The sequence below is a fragment of the Chenopodium quinoa genome, unplaced genomic scaffold (assembly GCF_001683475.1).
Source record: "Chenopodium quinoa cultivar QQ74 unplaced genomic scaffold, ASM168347v1, whole genome shotgun sequence".
In the NCBI taxonomy this organism is placed as follows: Eukaryota; Viridiplantae; Streptophyta; class Magnoliopsida; order Caryophyllales; family Amaranthaceae; genus Chenopodium; species Chenopodium quinoa.
The window spans coordinates 235,262-252,683 of record NW_018743548.1 but is presented as its reverse complement, the minus strand read 5'-3'; the positions used below and the strand labels follow the sequence as shown (position 1 = coordinate 252,683).

The following is a 17,422-nucleotide window of genomic DNA, read 5'->3' as shown; positions in this document are numbered from 1 at the left end:
TTTTAAAAGTAGGTAGGTAATTGTTTCCAAACAAGTAGGTAGGTAATAACTTAGTATGAATACACCAACTAGCAAATAGTGTAGACTTACTTTTACTGTCATTCTAATTTTGTGAAATCTTTTGTGTTCTACCACTGTAATTTTTTTTTTTTTTTAAAAGCTACCAAATATTTTTTTACTTTGGCAAAAATCATGCAAGACCATAGTGTTTCGTATAATCTCATAATCAGCGTGTGCATCTCACATGTCGGCATAATAATTCATGCATCAATATATATTACATGTAAAACATACCGATACTATATTTCACACATGCCGATACGAAAACGTTCGTTATTGGATAATTTTGCCAAAGAGTTTCTATAAAGATGCATAATGTTATTACTTATTAGTGTAAATAATGTCCCATTTACTAATCTCTATCTTCATTCTCTTGTTTCCCAAAAAAGACAAACCCCGTAATTTTTCGGACGAAAACTTCAGTTGCCAAAAATACCAAGTTCCAGTTCTTAACTCTTTTGTGCACTCAATTCCGCGCCTAAAATTCTCCCGACTCCAGAAAAAAAATTTACGAACAAATCTAGCAATTCCCAAATTCCAACTATGGCTGTTCAATTTCTATAAACCCTACAATCACACAACATCAGGAACAATGGTAATTTGAATCATATATTAGTAATTTTGTCATCATTTTTTGTTCATGTTAATTTATCGACTGAATCATAATTTGGGCTTGAAATCGATTTTATGCTGAAAATATGTGAAAAATTAAAAACATCCTTTTTTTTTGCAGTTTGCAATTTCCGCCATTAATGATACAGATTCGAAGAACCAGTGGGAGCCATTAGCTCCTACCAAGGAAGCTCAGGTACCCTTTTCTGGGGTTAAATTACTTTTTATTATCTGGGTTTATTTAGTTCTATCAATTTATGCTGCCCTTTTATACTAATTTCTGTTTTTTGTGCTATATTATTTTTGGGTTTTTTCATTTGATCATGTTTGAGATATTTGTGAGGGGCATTGCTTATATTTTGTGTTTGATATTTGAATTTTGTTCTGAGTTCTGTGATTGATACTATAATAGCTATCTGGTTGATTGGTAGATTATCATATGTTGTTGGTGAAAATTTTCTTGTAAAGTTGAGGGTGACTTGTGTTTTCGGCTGTGGCAGTTTAGGTTGTTTTGGGTCTGATCATCTGATGCATTTTAGAACTTTTCCTGATGAAACCCTAATTTGGCCGACAATGTGACTTTAAATAAGCTGATATAATACTCATATTATTTTAAAGGGCGTTGTGCTGTTATGATATCATTGTAAAGGGCGTTTTGCTGATTATTGAAGTTGTATGCTGTTAATTACTTTAGTTATGTGAGTTTTCTCAATTAAAAGAGGGGATTTCAATATATATAAAATTGGTGTGCATAGGATTTTGGATGAAATGAGTTTTCTAAAGAAAAAAACAAAATAAAGTTGGTTCTTGTTAACTTAGTTTTTTTTATTGCCTTGTTAGTTTTTAACATGAGGACCTAAGGATTTGGTGCTGATTTATAGTTGGTTCTTGTTAACTTAGTTTTTTTTTTTTTTAATTCTAAATCTCCTTATGTTAAGCTAGCTCCTTGTGTTCTTGAATTCTGACCATAGTAGATGAGGCATCCTTTTCAAACAAAATTCACTCTCATGATTCTGTTCGGTACAGGAGTTCCACCTTACGCAAACTTATCATGATGGACTCTTGAAGTTGCAAGCTAAAGACTATAAAAAGGCACGTGAATATCTGGAAGCTGTTGTCAAAGATCCTTTGGTGTCTACTACTCAGGTGATTCTTCACTCATATGTTTTGATATAAGTATAGCTTCCTTGTAAGCTTGGATGAGGAGTCATGAGGTCATTTTTATCCTTAGGTGGAGAGTACTGCAAGTGATGGCCATCTCTTACAACTCAAGTAAGCTGTTGCAACCCCTTAATATACTGACACAATATCTCTCTGCGTGAATGTGTGTATGCTTTGGTCGTTTTCCAATTCGTTTTAGATCCGTATCTTCCTAGAGTAATCATTGCCTTCTTATCTTTCCCTTCTTTTTTTTTCTTTTCCTCTAGGTTTGTACAGTTTTCTTCATGATTATGAACTGACTGTATGACCTAGCTACGTTTTAAATAAACTGTATCATATCCTCTTATAATCTATTGAACAATTTTTGGTTACAATTTACTTTATTTCATATTATAAATTTGTATCGTTTATCTCATACTCCATCTTCTCTAAAGGTTGTGACTTGTGAAGAGTGCTTGTTTTTGTAATCATGCAAGACTTTACCTCTCCCATGCAACTCTGGTGCTAGAACTTGAAGCATCATATTTTTTAACAGTTACCAGACACCAGCAGTAATTATAAAATTTTGCAGTCACCTTTCCCAGAAGTTGTGTGCTGTTTATATAACTAAGTTTAGTTCTTGCATTGGCTTTAAGTTTGGTATATAATTATTGGAATTTAATTTCCCCATTTCTTCATTGATCTGGAGCTAACTAAAAAATTCAACTAGTATGGATAAGATCCATATTCTGGACCCTTAGATCAAAATAATGTTAAAATTGTTAACTGTATATAACTCTCTTAATGTCTGACTGTCTGTTTGAACCTCTCTCATCCTCCTACCAGTATACCATCATTAGTGTCAACCCTTTTTTCACCGTGGTTAACAGGTAATCTTTATTAAGCAAGAACTACAGTTTGTGACCTGATTTGTGGCTTATTCGTTGTGTACTTCATTAACTTAGTTTTTCACACCATTTTTCCTCCCCTGGTTTTTTTTAAGAAGTTTTAAATAGATAAGTTCTAGGGTTTGGTCCTGGGTGCATCACCACATTATAAGGTTTTGGAACCTACTCTGACCCCTGATATTTGATTGCAACTGCGGGGACAACCATCCACATTGCTTGCAATAGTGGTTTTGCGACCATGTTACCATCATGACCTCATTCAAGATGGAATTCCTTCATTGAACCCCTTGGCCCATCTTCATTTATAGTGGCCTGGTGCATCAGAACTCAGAAGTTGTGTTGGGGGTGGGGTTATGGTAAAACAACAGATCATGGCCATTTATAGTTGTGTTATGCATCAGACCATTGTTGGTTTGTTGGCTTGAATATCATGGCCACAATGAGATTTTTGACGTATTGTCCTCTGCATCTCCCCTATGCATGGTCATTTATAGTTTCATGGAAGCAATGATAGCAAGGACGAACTTTCTTCTTATTTTGATTTTCACTTTTTGTCTTGCCTAGAAAGGGAAACTTAACCCCAAAGTGGGGATTATAATCAATGTTAATGATGCTTGGTGGGGCTGATTATTTATAAAGGGGAGGAAAAATGCAAATAAAGTAAAATCAAAAGATAATAGAAGGGAACCATCTCTTTGCAATAGTATTCTTAATTCAGAAAATGCTGAATCAAAACAGTCCCTAATTTATTGCGGCATGTCTAACTGAGTTACAGGTAATATACTTAGAAATGCTAAATCTATAGTTGATTAAGGCTATCTGTTTATAGAGTGAAATGCTAACTATAGGGTAATTATTATAAAGTATGGCATTGGGAGCTAGAGAGGTCCAGATGTTACTGATTATTACTCCTATGCAGTATTTGACATGCTGCAAAAGATTGATATTCATAGAATTTAAGCTTGTGCTCATACATCAAAAATAATTTTTAGGTTCAACCGTTCAGCCATATGTATAAAGTGGTCGTCATCATGTAATTCTGCTATCCTCAATCTGTTGATGAGAGATGCATAGCTCTGTGTTTTGACAAAATAATGATGGATTTAAGCTATGTTCTCCTCAACTTATTTATATAGTAGTTGCAAAAATGAGTTTTGTTCAAAGAAAATAAGTTCGTAAAAATGAGTCAAGATCAGCAAAAGTAAGTTAAGTTTAGAAAAAATACCTTTTTTTTTTTTTTTTTTTTTTGTTAGCAAAAATAAGCTGAGGAGAACAAGGCATTAAGTGGATAAATGTAATGTAAGCATTTTATGATGATACAATCCTCCACTTTTATTAAATTCCTTAAAGTTTATGGCCTTTTGAGTAAATAGATATCTGCAGCAATGTATTGCTTTTTTATTGATTAATGTCATCCGGCCAGTCATTTAGCAGTTCCACGAGATATATCCATGTTGATTCATTTTTTAATCTTATTTTTTATTCATTTTCTAATTATTTTTTTAATCTCATTTCTGATAGGTTTTTGGCCCTGAAGAACCTTGCCACTGTTTTCTTGCAACAAGGTTCTGCACATTATGAAAGTGCATTGCACTGTTATCTGCAAGCAGTGGAGATTGATACTAAAGATTCTGTTGTCTGGAATCAGCTGGGTACACTGGCTTGTTCCATGGGTTTATTGAGTATATCTCGATGGGCATTTGAGCAAGGGCTTTTTTGCAGTCCTAACAATTGTAAGCACTACTCGGTCCCTTTTACAGCTGACGTTCTTTACTGATACATGCTATTAATTGAACTGGTTTGCTGCTTCTACAAGTACTTTTGCCTTTTCTATTTGTCAAGAAAGAAACGTTATTTTGCCTTTTTTAATGGTGTATTCAGGGAATTGCATGGAGAAACTTTTAGAGGTGCTTATTGCTATTGGAGATGAAGTTGCAAGCCTTGCTGTTGCAGAATTAATTTTGCGCCATTGGCCATCGCATGCTCGAGCTTCACACGTCAAGAGAACTATCGAAGAGTCAGAACCAGTACCTTTTGCTCCTAGAGGCATTGATAAGCTGGAACCAGAGCATGCCAGACTTAAATTTATTGACAAGAGAAAAGCATCTAACAGTGATCTGGACATGGACAATGTTCCAAAGAGGTTGAATCAGACGATTGAATTACAGCTTAATGAACTCTCGTGGACAGCTCTTGCAGATATTATCTTGGGACTCTTGAATTCACTTGATGGATCAAATTCTGAGACAGCAGTTGAAAATTCTAATTTGTCTGGAAATATGAGAATAGCAATCTGCTTATCTTCAAAACAGGAAGATGCCGAAATGCCTTTCGTCTCTTCTTCTCAAAACATCTCAAATGGTGATTGTGATACAAGAGAGGAAAATATTACTGATAGAAAAGAATTGCATTATTCTGAAGAACAAATATATGAAAGACGAAGCACTCGTTTGGTAAGCCTTAGGAGTCAGAAAACAGGAAAGGAAGATGCAGAATTTTCTGGGAATAAAGACATGGAGAAAGTTGTAATTCATTCTTTACAACCTTTCATCATAAGTGGACAGCAGATTAAGGATTTGGATTACTCTTCAATTCATTCTCTGGAGAATGAATGGCAAGATGTACAAAATTTTGTGACTCAAACTTCAAAAAATTATGGGGCTCATCACTTGGGACATTTGCTTTTGGAAGAGGTTGCAAAAAGAGAACTTTTATATCGTGATGCATTTATGAAATTTTTAGAGATGGAAAAATTGACGAGGCTTTGGGGATGTGATAGAACGCCTGAATGCAGTCTCTTTCTGGCTGAGTTATATCATGATCTGGGATCATGTTCACCCAATTCATCTAAAATGGCTGAGTTTATGCATGAGGCATCCTTCCATCTATCAAAAATTGTAGAATCAGTTGCTCTGGAATGGCCTGTGGATTTGGGTGTTAATTGGGGTAAAGGTTGCTCTAAGGATGGTGAGACTACTGAAGACTGTGTTCAAGGTTCCTCTGACTGTCCTCAGCGGCCAAAATCATCAGTGCATGCACGCATTTTGACTGAGAAAAGTTCTTTTTGGGTACGATTTTATTGGTTAAGCGGTCTTGTGTCGATCTGGGAAGGTAATAGATTGAGGGCTCATGAAGAGTTTTCAGTTTCTTTATCCCTTTTAGAAAACAACAGAAACTTGAACGATATACCTGGTTCTGTTCAATTGCCTCACTGCAAGGTTAATAAAGAGTTGACTACTGATAAAATACTACATGAAATTAATCTGTTAGAAGTTCAGTTTCTGCTGAAGAATGATGTTGCTGAAATGCTCGAGAAAGAAATGTATATGGATTGCATAGCCTTGCTTGCTCCACTTTTGTTGTCCACAAAAGGGGTTGATGTGGATGTTGCACCTGCAACTGATAAATATGAGGGAGTTACCACTAGTGAACTATCAGCATTAGATGTTTTGATCAAAGCCTGTGAAAAGGTCAATCCTCTGAATGTGGAGGTATACCTGAATTGTCAAAAACGCAAACTCCAATTACTCATGGTTGCAGCTGGGATGGAAGACTTTGTTGCCTCATGTGATCTATCTTGTGAGAAGACGGCTCGAAAAGTAATGTCTTATGGAACAGAATCAAAAGATACTTTATCAAACAACTATTTTGATTCAATTGCAGAGCAAGTCAAGGCAATTTCAGAATGTGCATCTCAGGTGAAGAATTTCATTGATCAACACAGAGATCTGGTAATGACCGTATCCTTATTAATTCCTTTGCCATACTTTTCCTTCGTGTTCAGTCTCACCAAGCAAAAAAAAAGTTGCTATAATTTTGTTGGGAGCAAAAGATTAGAGGGTCTCTATTGATTTACATCCTTATCTGTGCATAATTGATTGGAGAGGGCAGCATTATTAAAGAACTTGTAACAAAATAACAAATACCTCTGTGGAAGGAGATAAGCATAAAGAGAGTATTATGTCATTCTAAAACACAGATATCTTGAAGGAACCTGAGTATATAGTGTTAAAATGTCCCAAATCTCTATAATGTATCATGTCCTAACACGAGCATTAGAATATTTTAACAAGTGATTTTTTTCGGAAATTATATATATGTTGCTTTGGCGCTGCCGCGCTGGAGGTGAGTTTACACCATACCAAAATAATACTTCGTAATTCTTAAAATTTTCTGTTCAAGGAAAGGTCTTTCTAAATGTTTATTTACATAGGAGATATTGTAAGAAACCATCTATGTTACATAACATGTTTCTACTTCCTAGTAGTATTTTGCAGCTAAGTGCATTTGGTGGGAGTTGAAATCGGTGTCATACTTCCAGATAAGTTAAATAGTTTGTGAAGTCAGTTTTTGTGCTGCTGTTGATCGAGTGTTGTATGCTCCCTCTTTCCTGTCAACCTCCACCACCCCCCCCCCCACCACCACACACACACACACACACCCAAACCAAAAAAAGGAATAACAACGTTGTCCTATTAGGTTTTGGGATGAGTTTTAAAATATCCTCATATGCATACACACCATCAACTTGTGTATTGGCAAGTGGGAAGAGATATAGGTTTCTGTAGCTTATGAAATGGATGAAGAAAGATATTATGGAAAGCTAATCTGATATTGATGGTTTGTAATTTGGTGTGGTTTTAGCCAATTACCTTCTGGGCTATACAGTATACTTTGTCATAGAACAATGTGATGCTGAATTTTTTAATCAATCAATTACTTAAATGCTGTTCTGAACTTTTTATTAATTAACTACCTGGAGTTTAATTTAGAAAAAGTACCATTCAAAGATATTTGTTTGCTTTCTTATTGTGAAAGGGTGTGTGGTTCATTGTGCCTTGAATTTGTTGTGCATGTTGGCTTAAAAAAAAACCTTTTCTCATTTCTCCCTGGCATGTCTAATGGTAGCAGGCACATTATTACTAAATTAGTTGTGTATAAAGAAATTATACTCGTAAATTTTCCAACTTAATTATGGCTTGCATTATTTTACTAGGCAACTTTTTTCTAATAAACCTTAAGATACCTCAAATTCCAATGACAAATTTGATAGTATTGTGTCTGTGCTGAAGTCTATCAACTCAAGGTTAATTGATGATCCCTTTATCTACAGATCACGTCATAGTAGAAGTTGAATCTTGATACCATTATGTGGTTATATATGCATGTTTAGCTTTTGCAAGCTTTAACTATTCAATGTTCAACCAATTTAAGATATGACAATTTAGATCCTAATGACACCCACTTTTTCTAGCTTAGTTGTTTATGCAAATTATGAATAATACACAAGATCATGGAAATGGTAGCGGTAAATCTGTAATTATCCGTTTTTGTATATGTGCGTGCTTCTACTAGCTTTGAAGGTTACTTTTACAGCTACTTATATCTGAATTTATTGTTGCAGAGGGATATCAATATCCCAAGAAACAGTATTGCTGATATCCAGGCTTTGTTGTTGGCACTGATGTGCAACATTGCACGAATGAGCTTTTGCAAGAAACCTTCTGGCGTCTCGAGTCCAGATCATGGAGAATTGAAGCGAAAATGTTTCTTTGTCAATGCAGCCATTGCATTCTGCAAGCTTCAACACCTGGATCTGACAATCCCCATTAAAACTCAAGTGAGTCATCTGTGCAAAATCTTCTCCAGATCATTTTTCTAAGGTTCATGCAATTTTGCAAATTCTTCAATGTTCTTTACCCATCTTGTATCAGGTTGATTTAATTTTAACAATCCATGATGTGCTTGCCGAGTATGGGTTGTGTTGTGTTGGTGAAGATGGCGAAGGGGTGGATGGAACATTTCTTAAACTTGCTATTAAACATTTGTTGGCTATAAAACTTAAGTCTAGTCACCATTCTTTGAGCAAAGAATCTAATGGATCTCATGATGATGCAAGGATGTCTGCGGATGGGCCAAGTGCAGGAATTAGTTCATCTATGGAAGTCTTTACAGGACCTAATGAATTGATAGTTCCAGATACTTATTCCTCTGCTGAAAGCGAGCAGGGAAATGGCATAGAGGATGTTCCGATCAACAAATTGAGCAATGGGGAAGAACAAAGCAAGCCGGATTCTCCTGCCGGGTCTGAACTTTCTGAAGATGAAAGAGAAGAACTTGAATCAGCAATTGATAATGCCTTGAATCAGTGCTTTTTTTGTCTTTATGGTCTAAATCTCCGTTCTGAATCAGGCTTTGAGGATGATTTGGCAGTGCATAGAAACACTAGTCAGGCAGACTATCAGTCCAAAGAGCAGTGTGCTGATGTGTTCAAATATATACTGCCATATGCAAAGGCTTCAACTGTCAGTTTCTTTCTTAATCACTCTGTATGTTTTAAAATAATAGCCCATATGCATACTTATTGTCACTACTCTTTTTTTCTATGTTTGTTGCTTGCAATATCATTCATTTCAGAAAACAGGGCTGCTCAAGCTCCGAAGAGTGCTGAGAGCCATACGCAAACATTTTCCGCAGCCACCAGATGATGTTCTTGCTGGAAATCCTATTGATAAATATTTGGATGATCCAAATCTCTGTGAAGATAAACTCTCAGAGGTGGCAGGATCTGATGAATTTCTCGAATCAATAGTCAAAGCTATATTTCTTGATACAGGAATCCTCAACCAGAAAAAGATTTCAATAGGAAGGTAAATTAATTGCATTGCTACTTGAGTTTATTCCCTTGCTTTCTTCTTCAATAAATCTTTACTAGTGATATTTTGACTACAGCTGTGAGCCTTATATGGAGGTTTATAGCGACCTGTACTATCTTTTGGCTCAGTCTGAGGAAGCAAGTGCTACTGACAAATGGCCTGGCTTTGTCCTCACCAAGGAAGGGGAGGACTATGTTGAGCAAAATGCAAATGTTTCAAAGTATGATATATTATTTAATCCTTTGCGATTTGAGAGTTGGCAGCGTCTTGCCAATGTTTATGATGAGGTAAGACAGATCTGTTTTATTGTCAAAACCACCGAAGCCTTCTTTAACAAGTTTTTTTTTAACCCCTGTTAATTCTATGAGCAAATGTTAGTTTAGAAAAATGAGAAGAAAGGGATATTTTCTGTTGTATATTGAAGGAATGTCTCTCTTTGTTGAAACAGGAGGTAGATTTATTGCTAAATGATGGGAGCAAGAATATAAATGTAACTGGATGGAGAAAGAATGCTTCATTGCCTCAAAGAGTGGAGACAAGTAGGAGGAGGAGCCGACGGTGCCTATTAATGAGTTTGGCTTTGGCTAAGACTTCAGAACAACAGGTAATATGCCTTCTTTGGCATGGCTTTGACCTTGTGGGTAAGCTTCTTAAGCTGACAACCATCATACTTCCTTGTATTGACCAAGATGTATAGTGTTCTTGCCTCAAAACAAAAGTGTAAAGGTTGGGACATTGAAGTGTAAGAGTTTATCAGCTACTAGTAGTGTAGTAGTATCCATATTTTTTTCGATTTGAGTATCTGATTGTCATGACGCTTAGATTGTTAGTCACACAGTCAAGGAAGGGAATGACAAAGTGAGTCTATGATGCATACTATCTTGAGAACTAAATTTTTCTCAATCCAATTGGAGGGTGTTGGGGAGAGAGAGAGGGGGGGGGGGGGCGCGGAGAGGGTTGGAGGAAGTTTCTTCTTTTATTTTATTTTTCAGTTTTTTCTAGAGGTACTGGCACCCTACAAGGTCTGACTTTCTTATATTTTGCTATCCTTCCGATGTAAACTACAGAGTGAGATACACGAGATGTTGGCACTGGTGTATTATGATGGTCTTCAGAATGTAGTACCATTTTATGATCAAAGATCTGTTGCGCCAATTAAAGATGCAACTTGGATGATGTTTTGTAAAAATGCAAAGAAACATTTTGAGAAGGCTTTTGCGTACAGGTACCTTCTGGTCTTTTTGTTCCTCATCATCTATACCCTGTTTTATTAATTTTGGAATTGGTTCTGGAAATTTTATGGGTTTTGATCTGTGGTTTAGGCAGGATTGGTCACATGCATTTTATTTGGGGAAAATTTGTCAAAAGCTGGAATGTTCCCCAGAGCTATCACTCTCATATTATGAAAAGGCTATTGCTATAAACCCATCAGCAGTTGATGCGATTTATAGGATGCATGCTTCTCGCTTGAAATTACTTCACACATGTCAGAGGGCAAATGTTGAAGATCTTAAGGTGGTATCTCATTTATCTTATATAGAAGCTGTTATTTTTTATTTTTTCAACCAATTCTATGTAAAGGCATGGACAGGGATGTTTTGACTGGAAGGATATGTTCAGAAGCTATTTTCTTAATCTGCTAGCAGTGTGACTATCTTGCTCTTTCCATCCTAAAATAATCATCAGTTTTTATAAAGTTTACCTGATAAACTGTGAACTTTCTGTAAATAGTGTGATTTTGTAGGTCTTGACTCTATCATGCCATGTTTCCTCAAAGTCTTTGCACTTGCATGGCATCTTTGAGGAATACTGTTAATTAAGCTCGATTTGCTGGCTCATATGTCTTTTCAGCCTTCACTGGACAGTTTCTGAAATTATCTTTTGAAGTCTTTGCAAATTGACTTTGCTCTATTTGATCTAGGTTTTCGCAGCTTATTCCTTCAATCAGACCACCAAAGAGAAAGTAATGAATATCTTTGATAAAGTAGAAAGGCCACAGTTGCCAGAAATTGATATGAAGGAGAATATCCTATCTGGTCATGATGGCCTTAACCATGAGAAAGCTCATAAATTGGATGAACCCTGGCACATGCTGTACAATGATTGCCTTTCTGCTCTTGAGATATGTGTGGAAGGGGATCTTAAGCATTTTCACAAAGCTAGATACATGCTTGCTCAAGGATTTTACAAAAGAGGTGGAATTGGGGATCTTCAGAAGGCAAAGGATGAGATGTCTTTTTGCTTCAAGTCATCACGCTCTTCCTTTACAATTAACATGTGGGAGATTGATAGCTCTGCAAAAAAAGGAAGGTTTAAACTCCATCCATTCTGTATTAATATACCTTTCCTCCTTAATCTTGATGATGCCTTTCATTTATGTGGGGTAAAAATTTTAGCATTTGTTGCCCAATTTACTATTTTGAGACTTCATGAAAAGTTTGTGGGTATTCTATAGGCTGTACAATCATTTAAAGGGGCTTTGCCTGTCTTGTCTTTGGTATCAGACGAAAAGCACCTGCTGTTGCTGGGAGCAAAAAGGTCCTTGAAGTTAACTTGCCAGAAAGTTCTAGAAAATTTATAACTTGCATAAGGAAGTACTTGCTATTCTATTTGAAGCTCCTGGAGGAGACTGGAGACCTTTGCACCCTTGATCGGGCATATGTTACTATCCGAGCAGATAAGCGGGTAATGTAGATTAATTCTTTTAGTTTTCTCATGTTGTACTGTTGCCTATGATCTCTTCCTTTTAATTAGTATTAATTTATAATGAATACTAGGCTAAATTAGAAACAAAAGAAGTTACTGGGATTGAAGACCAACAATGTTCCAACTTTGTTGTACATATGATTAAGAGATATTCTCAATTGAGTGGGGCCAGATGGGTTGTTTTAATTACTTTCTTCTGTGAAGAGAAGCTACTACATATTGAGATTCTGCCCCTAGCAACTCACTCGAATAAGAGCAGAAAAGGCTGACCTCCATAAAATTTATAGATTTCACTCCTAAATTCTAACAAATCTCACATGGGGTGTGTGCAAATGCTCCAAAATTGTAGCTGGACTATTCATCTAACACAACACAACCACATTCTAGAGCTGATTTCATGAAAATTAGCCGATTTCCCATCCTTTATACTTGAAAGGGTTTGTTTCTGAAGTGTGAGTCCAGCTTTCATCCCATCTATTCCTCTAGGGACTGACAACTGTACCTTAAGTGCTGAGATTCAGAGATCTGAAAAGTTATAGAATTTTAAAACTTAATAGAGCCAGCCATTAACTAGCACCCAACGAACACAATGAAGACAAGCAACTTTGAATCCATCCCCCTCCACCTAGGCTTTGGCATCATTTTATCCTAGGCTGCCATTTCATCAAGATTCATGCTTCCTACCCAAGTTGAAGGAATTTTAAAAATCCAGTTTCTTTTCTTTCTTCTTGTTTAATTTTCCTTCTTTGTCTTGTTTTAATTTTTGGCTTATGAAATCTAGGGTCATTGTTCTTTCTGTAGAAGTCATATAGCTCGTGTATTTAGTTGGATTTCTCTTGCCTTTTTTCCTCCTTAGTCCTGGAAAAAGGAAAAGGAAAGGCCGGGTTTGAAGTTTGTCTTAACAAAGTAGAGATTTTTTTCTATTTTCTTCTTTTCTCTGTTGTTTATGTTATGGAGATTTTGATGCCAATATTCACTTATAAGATTAAAGCTATGCCTACATTGCTGATTTGAAAAAGTTACTCGTAGGAATATGGATCTAGGGGTTCCTGGCCAAGCCTTCCACTTGGCCCAGTGGTTAGAGACTGGGAGAGATTAAAAAAGGAGGGGGGCGGGGAAGGTGGCTCTTAATTTATTTCATAAGAATTGAAACCAGATCAGGTCAAGTGTTGAAAAAGTCAAGATGGCACAGTTATTCAAATTTCTGGCTCTCATAAAAGTCCAACATTATGAAATTACTAAGTTTACCAAATCATGAAAACATGTTCCTCGGGTCCGAAATTGACTGTCTGAAATAAGAATGCAATAGTTGTAACTCTCAATATTTGATCAGTGATAATCTTAATATAACTCATTTGGTTCATCTTCTATAAAGTTACTAACTTACTAGAAATATTATAATGTAAGACTGTAAGTTAAAGATGGTCAAAAGCATACCTTGACCTTAAATGTTCATCTAAAACTGTCAATTCCGGATGAGGGAGTAGCTATTATTTATTAACATAAAATGTTGTGAAACCTTTTTAAAGCTACTTACTCAGTCGTATAAGAGTGTCACCTTTTGTATTCTAATGAGAGAAGAGAGAAGGAATGACTTTGAAATAGTAACTACCTATCTGTGATATTCCTGTATTGCCTCTGATCTTATCCTTTGCTTGACAGCCCTGAACAAACTCTGCCCTCATGTATATATAGGAACTTATCATTTTCTTAACTTATAATGCTATACCTCCAGTCCTGTTCTTTTTGAGGGATAATGTGATGGTGTGATCCTGCGCACTTCTCTATGACCAGTCTTCCACTATACCATTGCTTTGCATTGGATGTAGGGAAAGGGATAATATTGGTGGTGCATAATATGTGAGGATTAGCTTGGAGAGAAAGCGAGTGATTAAAGGGGAAAAGGGGGACTTTTTATATTGTAGAGATTAAAGGGGAGAGAGCAATGAGAAGAATTGAGAAGTTGATTTTAGCTTTAGTCGGCTTTGGGAGAGTATCAAGTCTCTCAAATTCTTGATATCTATCACAAATCTCTGTAATTTCTATAAATCAAAATCATCATTTTCAGCTCTTCTTCATTTCCTTCAATATCCGAACTGTTGCTAACAGTTGCTTAACCAAAATAAATATTGAACTTCTTGATGTTAATGTCAACATGAACTTATGTTATCGGCATGGAGGAGGAACACTTTTTGGGTTCCTTTGTGTTATACCTCCTTTCCTCATTTGTGGGCATGCACATATTTTTGGGCTTCTGGTGCCCGCTGGTCTGGAAAGAAAGGAAATATTATCTAACAAATTATTTGAATCCAGTTCTCCTTATGCTTGGAAGATCTGGTTCCTGTGGCTCTTGGGAGGTACTTAAAGACTCTTATCTCATCCATGTCATCAACTGATGGTGCTACCTCTACTGCTGCAAAAAGCTCTCCTGAGCAGATACTTGAGAAAATGTTTACTTTGTTCATGGAGCAGGCAAGCCTTTGGCCTGATATTTGCAGTTCGACAGAAATTAAGTGCCCAGAATTATCAGAAAGAACATTATATGGGTAATTTATGTTCAACTACTTATTTCTTTTCCCCTCCAACAAAAAAAAAAAAAAAAACAACTAATTTATTTTATCGGTCTTCAGCAAGCTTATTTTGATATCTACATGCTACTATTGCTTGTTTCTTTTCCTTTTCAATTTTATATTTTTCAGTATTCTAAATTTTTCATGGAGACTATCACAAAAATATGCTTGACTTTAATGTTATCTCCTATGTAATCAATTATCATGAATTCACTTTTAAACTAAGGCCCCTTATTGTACTCGATATTAGCAGTCAAATTCAAAATTATCATGAATTCACTTTTAAACTAAGGCCCCTTATCTGCTCTTAATGCAGTTATCTCCACCAATATCTATATTCATTGGAGAAAGATGTCAAGCTTGAAGTCCTTGAAGGCTTAAATGAGAAGATACGGAAACGTTGCAGAAATCCAAAACTTTCAAATGATAGCAGCTGCTCTGGGGTTTTCAAACATGCTTCTGTTGCCTGGTGCAGATCTCTTGTAATCAATCTTGTTAAGATCACACCATTGCATTCTAGTGCCTGTGGTGAAGCAACTGCTTCAGACAATGAGCAGCTTTTGTGTCTAGATTTGCGAACCAATGATTTCTGGTATCCTTCGTTTGGAAATTCAGCTCACCTTGCAATTCTTGAAACAAAATGGAATACATTATTGTCAAATTTTGAGCATGTTGTAGTCAAGAAAGCTTCAGAGGAAAATCTGGAAACGGCAAATTCTCTGTTGAGATCTACTTACAGCTTTTATCGTGATAGTTCATCGATAGTACTCCTATCTGGTTTGAATCTCTTCTGGGTTCCAGCTCGACTGATCACAACTGGGCAGTTTAACCATAGTGCAGATGGGGTTGAAATTGTCGATGTGAGTGTACCACGGAAACTTTTAATGTGGGCATACACACTATTGCACGGACGATGCCCAAGTATCTCTGCTGTTGTCAAGTACTGCGAAGAAAATGTTAAGGTACATGAACTATATTTTGCCGTATTCTGCTATCATTTATTTATTTGTAATTATGCATTCATAATTCATATCAGCAAACTTATTGTGTTCAGTATTTTAGCATGCACTTGTGACCTTGTATTTTTAGATTTTGGTAAGTTTTCCATTGGATGAAATTGGATACAGAGTAAAATTTTAAGGGAAAGCTATATATCCTTGAGTTGTATACAACCTAAGCTAGCTCACACAAGAACAAAGCTCAGGCTCATCCTAGCGTTTACAGCCCAAAGCTCAAATAAATACATGCTCGTCATTAATGCTTATTAATTAAACATCTTTCTATGCAAGCTTCTTTTAGATGGGAGCTCTACTGCTCAAATGCTTATTGTATATATAAAAATAAAAGATTTAAAAAACTGATATAATCTGAGTAATTTGAAGAACTATACTTTGTATATTGTAATTCCTGAGCCACTAAATCTCTTTCGTTATGTTCTGCACCTTAAATTTCATTTTACCTAATGCTATGCTTTTATCCCAGACAAAAAGCAAAAAAGCAAGCAATGCCTTATCCTCGGCTTCCACCACCAGCATGCCAACTGTTCCAACTGCTCAGTCAGGTATGTAAATCTTATTGATGAATTTTATGAACCTTATTGTTAAAAGACAAAAAGGTCTCTACATGCTGTATTATCTATGGGTAAAAGGCCACCTTTCTTTATGGTCTCCTCATGCTTCTAAATTCTTTTCTTTCTCCAATTGTTTCTTCTTTGTATTGCTACACCAGTTGTTGGTGGCTGTAAAGACAGCGTGGCAAGTCATGTTGGGTGTAGTGAAACTGCAGGAATCGCTCCATTAGCTGATACACAATCTTCCATTTTGCCTGAAGCAAGTAAAAGTTCGGGAGCAAACACTTCCCCTAATACAAATGACAGCCAAAAGATTCTATCCGCAGCTCAACAACTACACCATTGTAATAATACTACTGTCTCAGAAAGGAGAACTTTTGATCTTAATAGTGACGCAGAACCTGAAAGAGATTGAAATTTTTGACATGATGAATCTGGCCTTTTTGTGCATTATTTATATATATTGAGTGAAATAAGGCGATTTTCGCGTTCACATTGTATATGATCTACTCCCTCCATTTTGAGTATCTACTTCGCTTCTGCAAGTCTATCTAGGAACCCAATCTATCTGGAATTTGGCAAATCAAATCTCCAAATGACAAAATCACACGGTCGGCTCAGTTGTATGTGGAATGTTTTTTAATGTTGCTTTCGTTTTATAATCCTTAAGGTTATGTGTAACATAATAATCAAATTGGTCACAATTTCGCTGTTTAAATTACTAAAAATACAACTTCAGAGTACTATCCTATTGGTTCTTGCTCCTTTCGACCAACTAAGAAAATAAGTGCTATCGTGGGCAATAATTTTAGTCTTTTGTCAATCAAGAGAAACATTACCGGCCTAATACTCCGATGACTTTAGCATTATCACCACCATCAATTTGAGTCTAGCTAGTAAAGTCCCTGTAAAATTAATTAAGGAATACTTTGGTGAGTAATAAAGTATGAGTCAACTTTATAATTTATATTGATTTTTCGATAGCTACAATTATTTTATAGCCACTACAATCTTTTTTAATCTGAACCATACATTTTTAGTGTTAAATCTCCACCTTTCATTCAATTGGCTACACATATAAATTTAAAAAAATATTGAAGATTTCCCTCTTTCTTAATCCCTTTAATTCGCACTCACTCGTGATTTCGTCTATGATAGTAGAACATATTCATTTATGTTCATTTTGATATCAAATGAATA

The 17,422-nt window shown here is 35.9% G+C and overlaps 1 protein-coding gene across 1 annotated transcript; it reads left to right on the top strand.

Moving 5' to 3' along the window:
- The first annotated feature begins 365 nt into the window (after positions 1-365).
- On the top strand, positions 366-16,774 carry LOC110740233. Its single transcript, XM_021920719.1, has 19 exons — positions 366-655; positions 794-868; positions 1,699-1,818; positions 1,904-1,944; positions 4,242-4,453; positions 4,602-6,451; positions 8,125-8,340; positions 8,435-9,025; positions 9,138-9,370; positions 9,453-9,663; positions 9,825-9,980; positions 10,444-10,601; positions 10,699-10,891; positions 11,298-11,686; positions 11,881-12,061; positions 14,396-14,628; positions 14,969-15,614; positions 16,135-16,213; positions 16,381-16,774. The coding sequence occupies exons 1-19, from the start codon at positions 401-403 to the stop codon at positions 16,635-16,637; spliced, it is 6,096 nt and encodes a 2,031-aa protein (XP_021776411.1). The 5' UTR covers positions 366-400; the 3' UTR covers positions 16,638-16,774.
- Positions 16,775-17,422: the final 648 nt, after the last annotated feature.

Excerpts from the sequence above, each read along its gene's own strand:
- LOC110740233 (XM_021920719.1), top strand. The coding sequence starts at position 401 with ATGTCCCATTTACTAATCTCTATCTTCATTCTCTTGTTTCCCAAAAAA. Across the intron at positions 9,026-9,137 it reads CATATGCAAAGGCTTCAACT|AAAACAGGGCTGCTCAAGCT; the intron begins GTCAGTTTCTTT and ends CATTCATTTCAG. Across the intron at positions 9,664-9,824 it reads TTGCCAATGTTTATGATGAG|GAGGTAGATTTATTGCTAAA; the intron begins GTAAGACAGATC and ends TTGTTGAAACAG.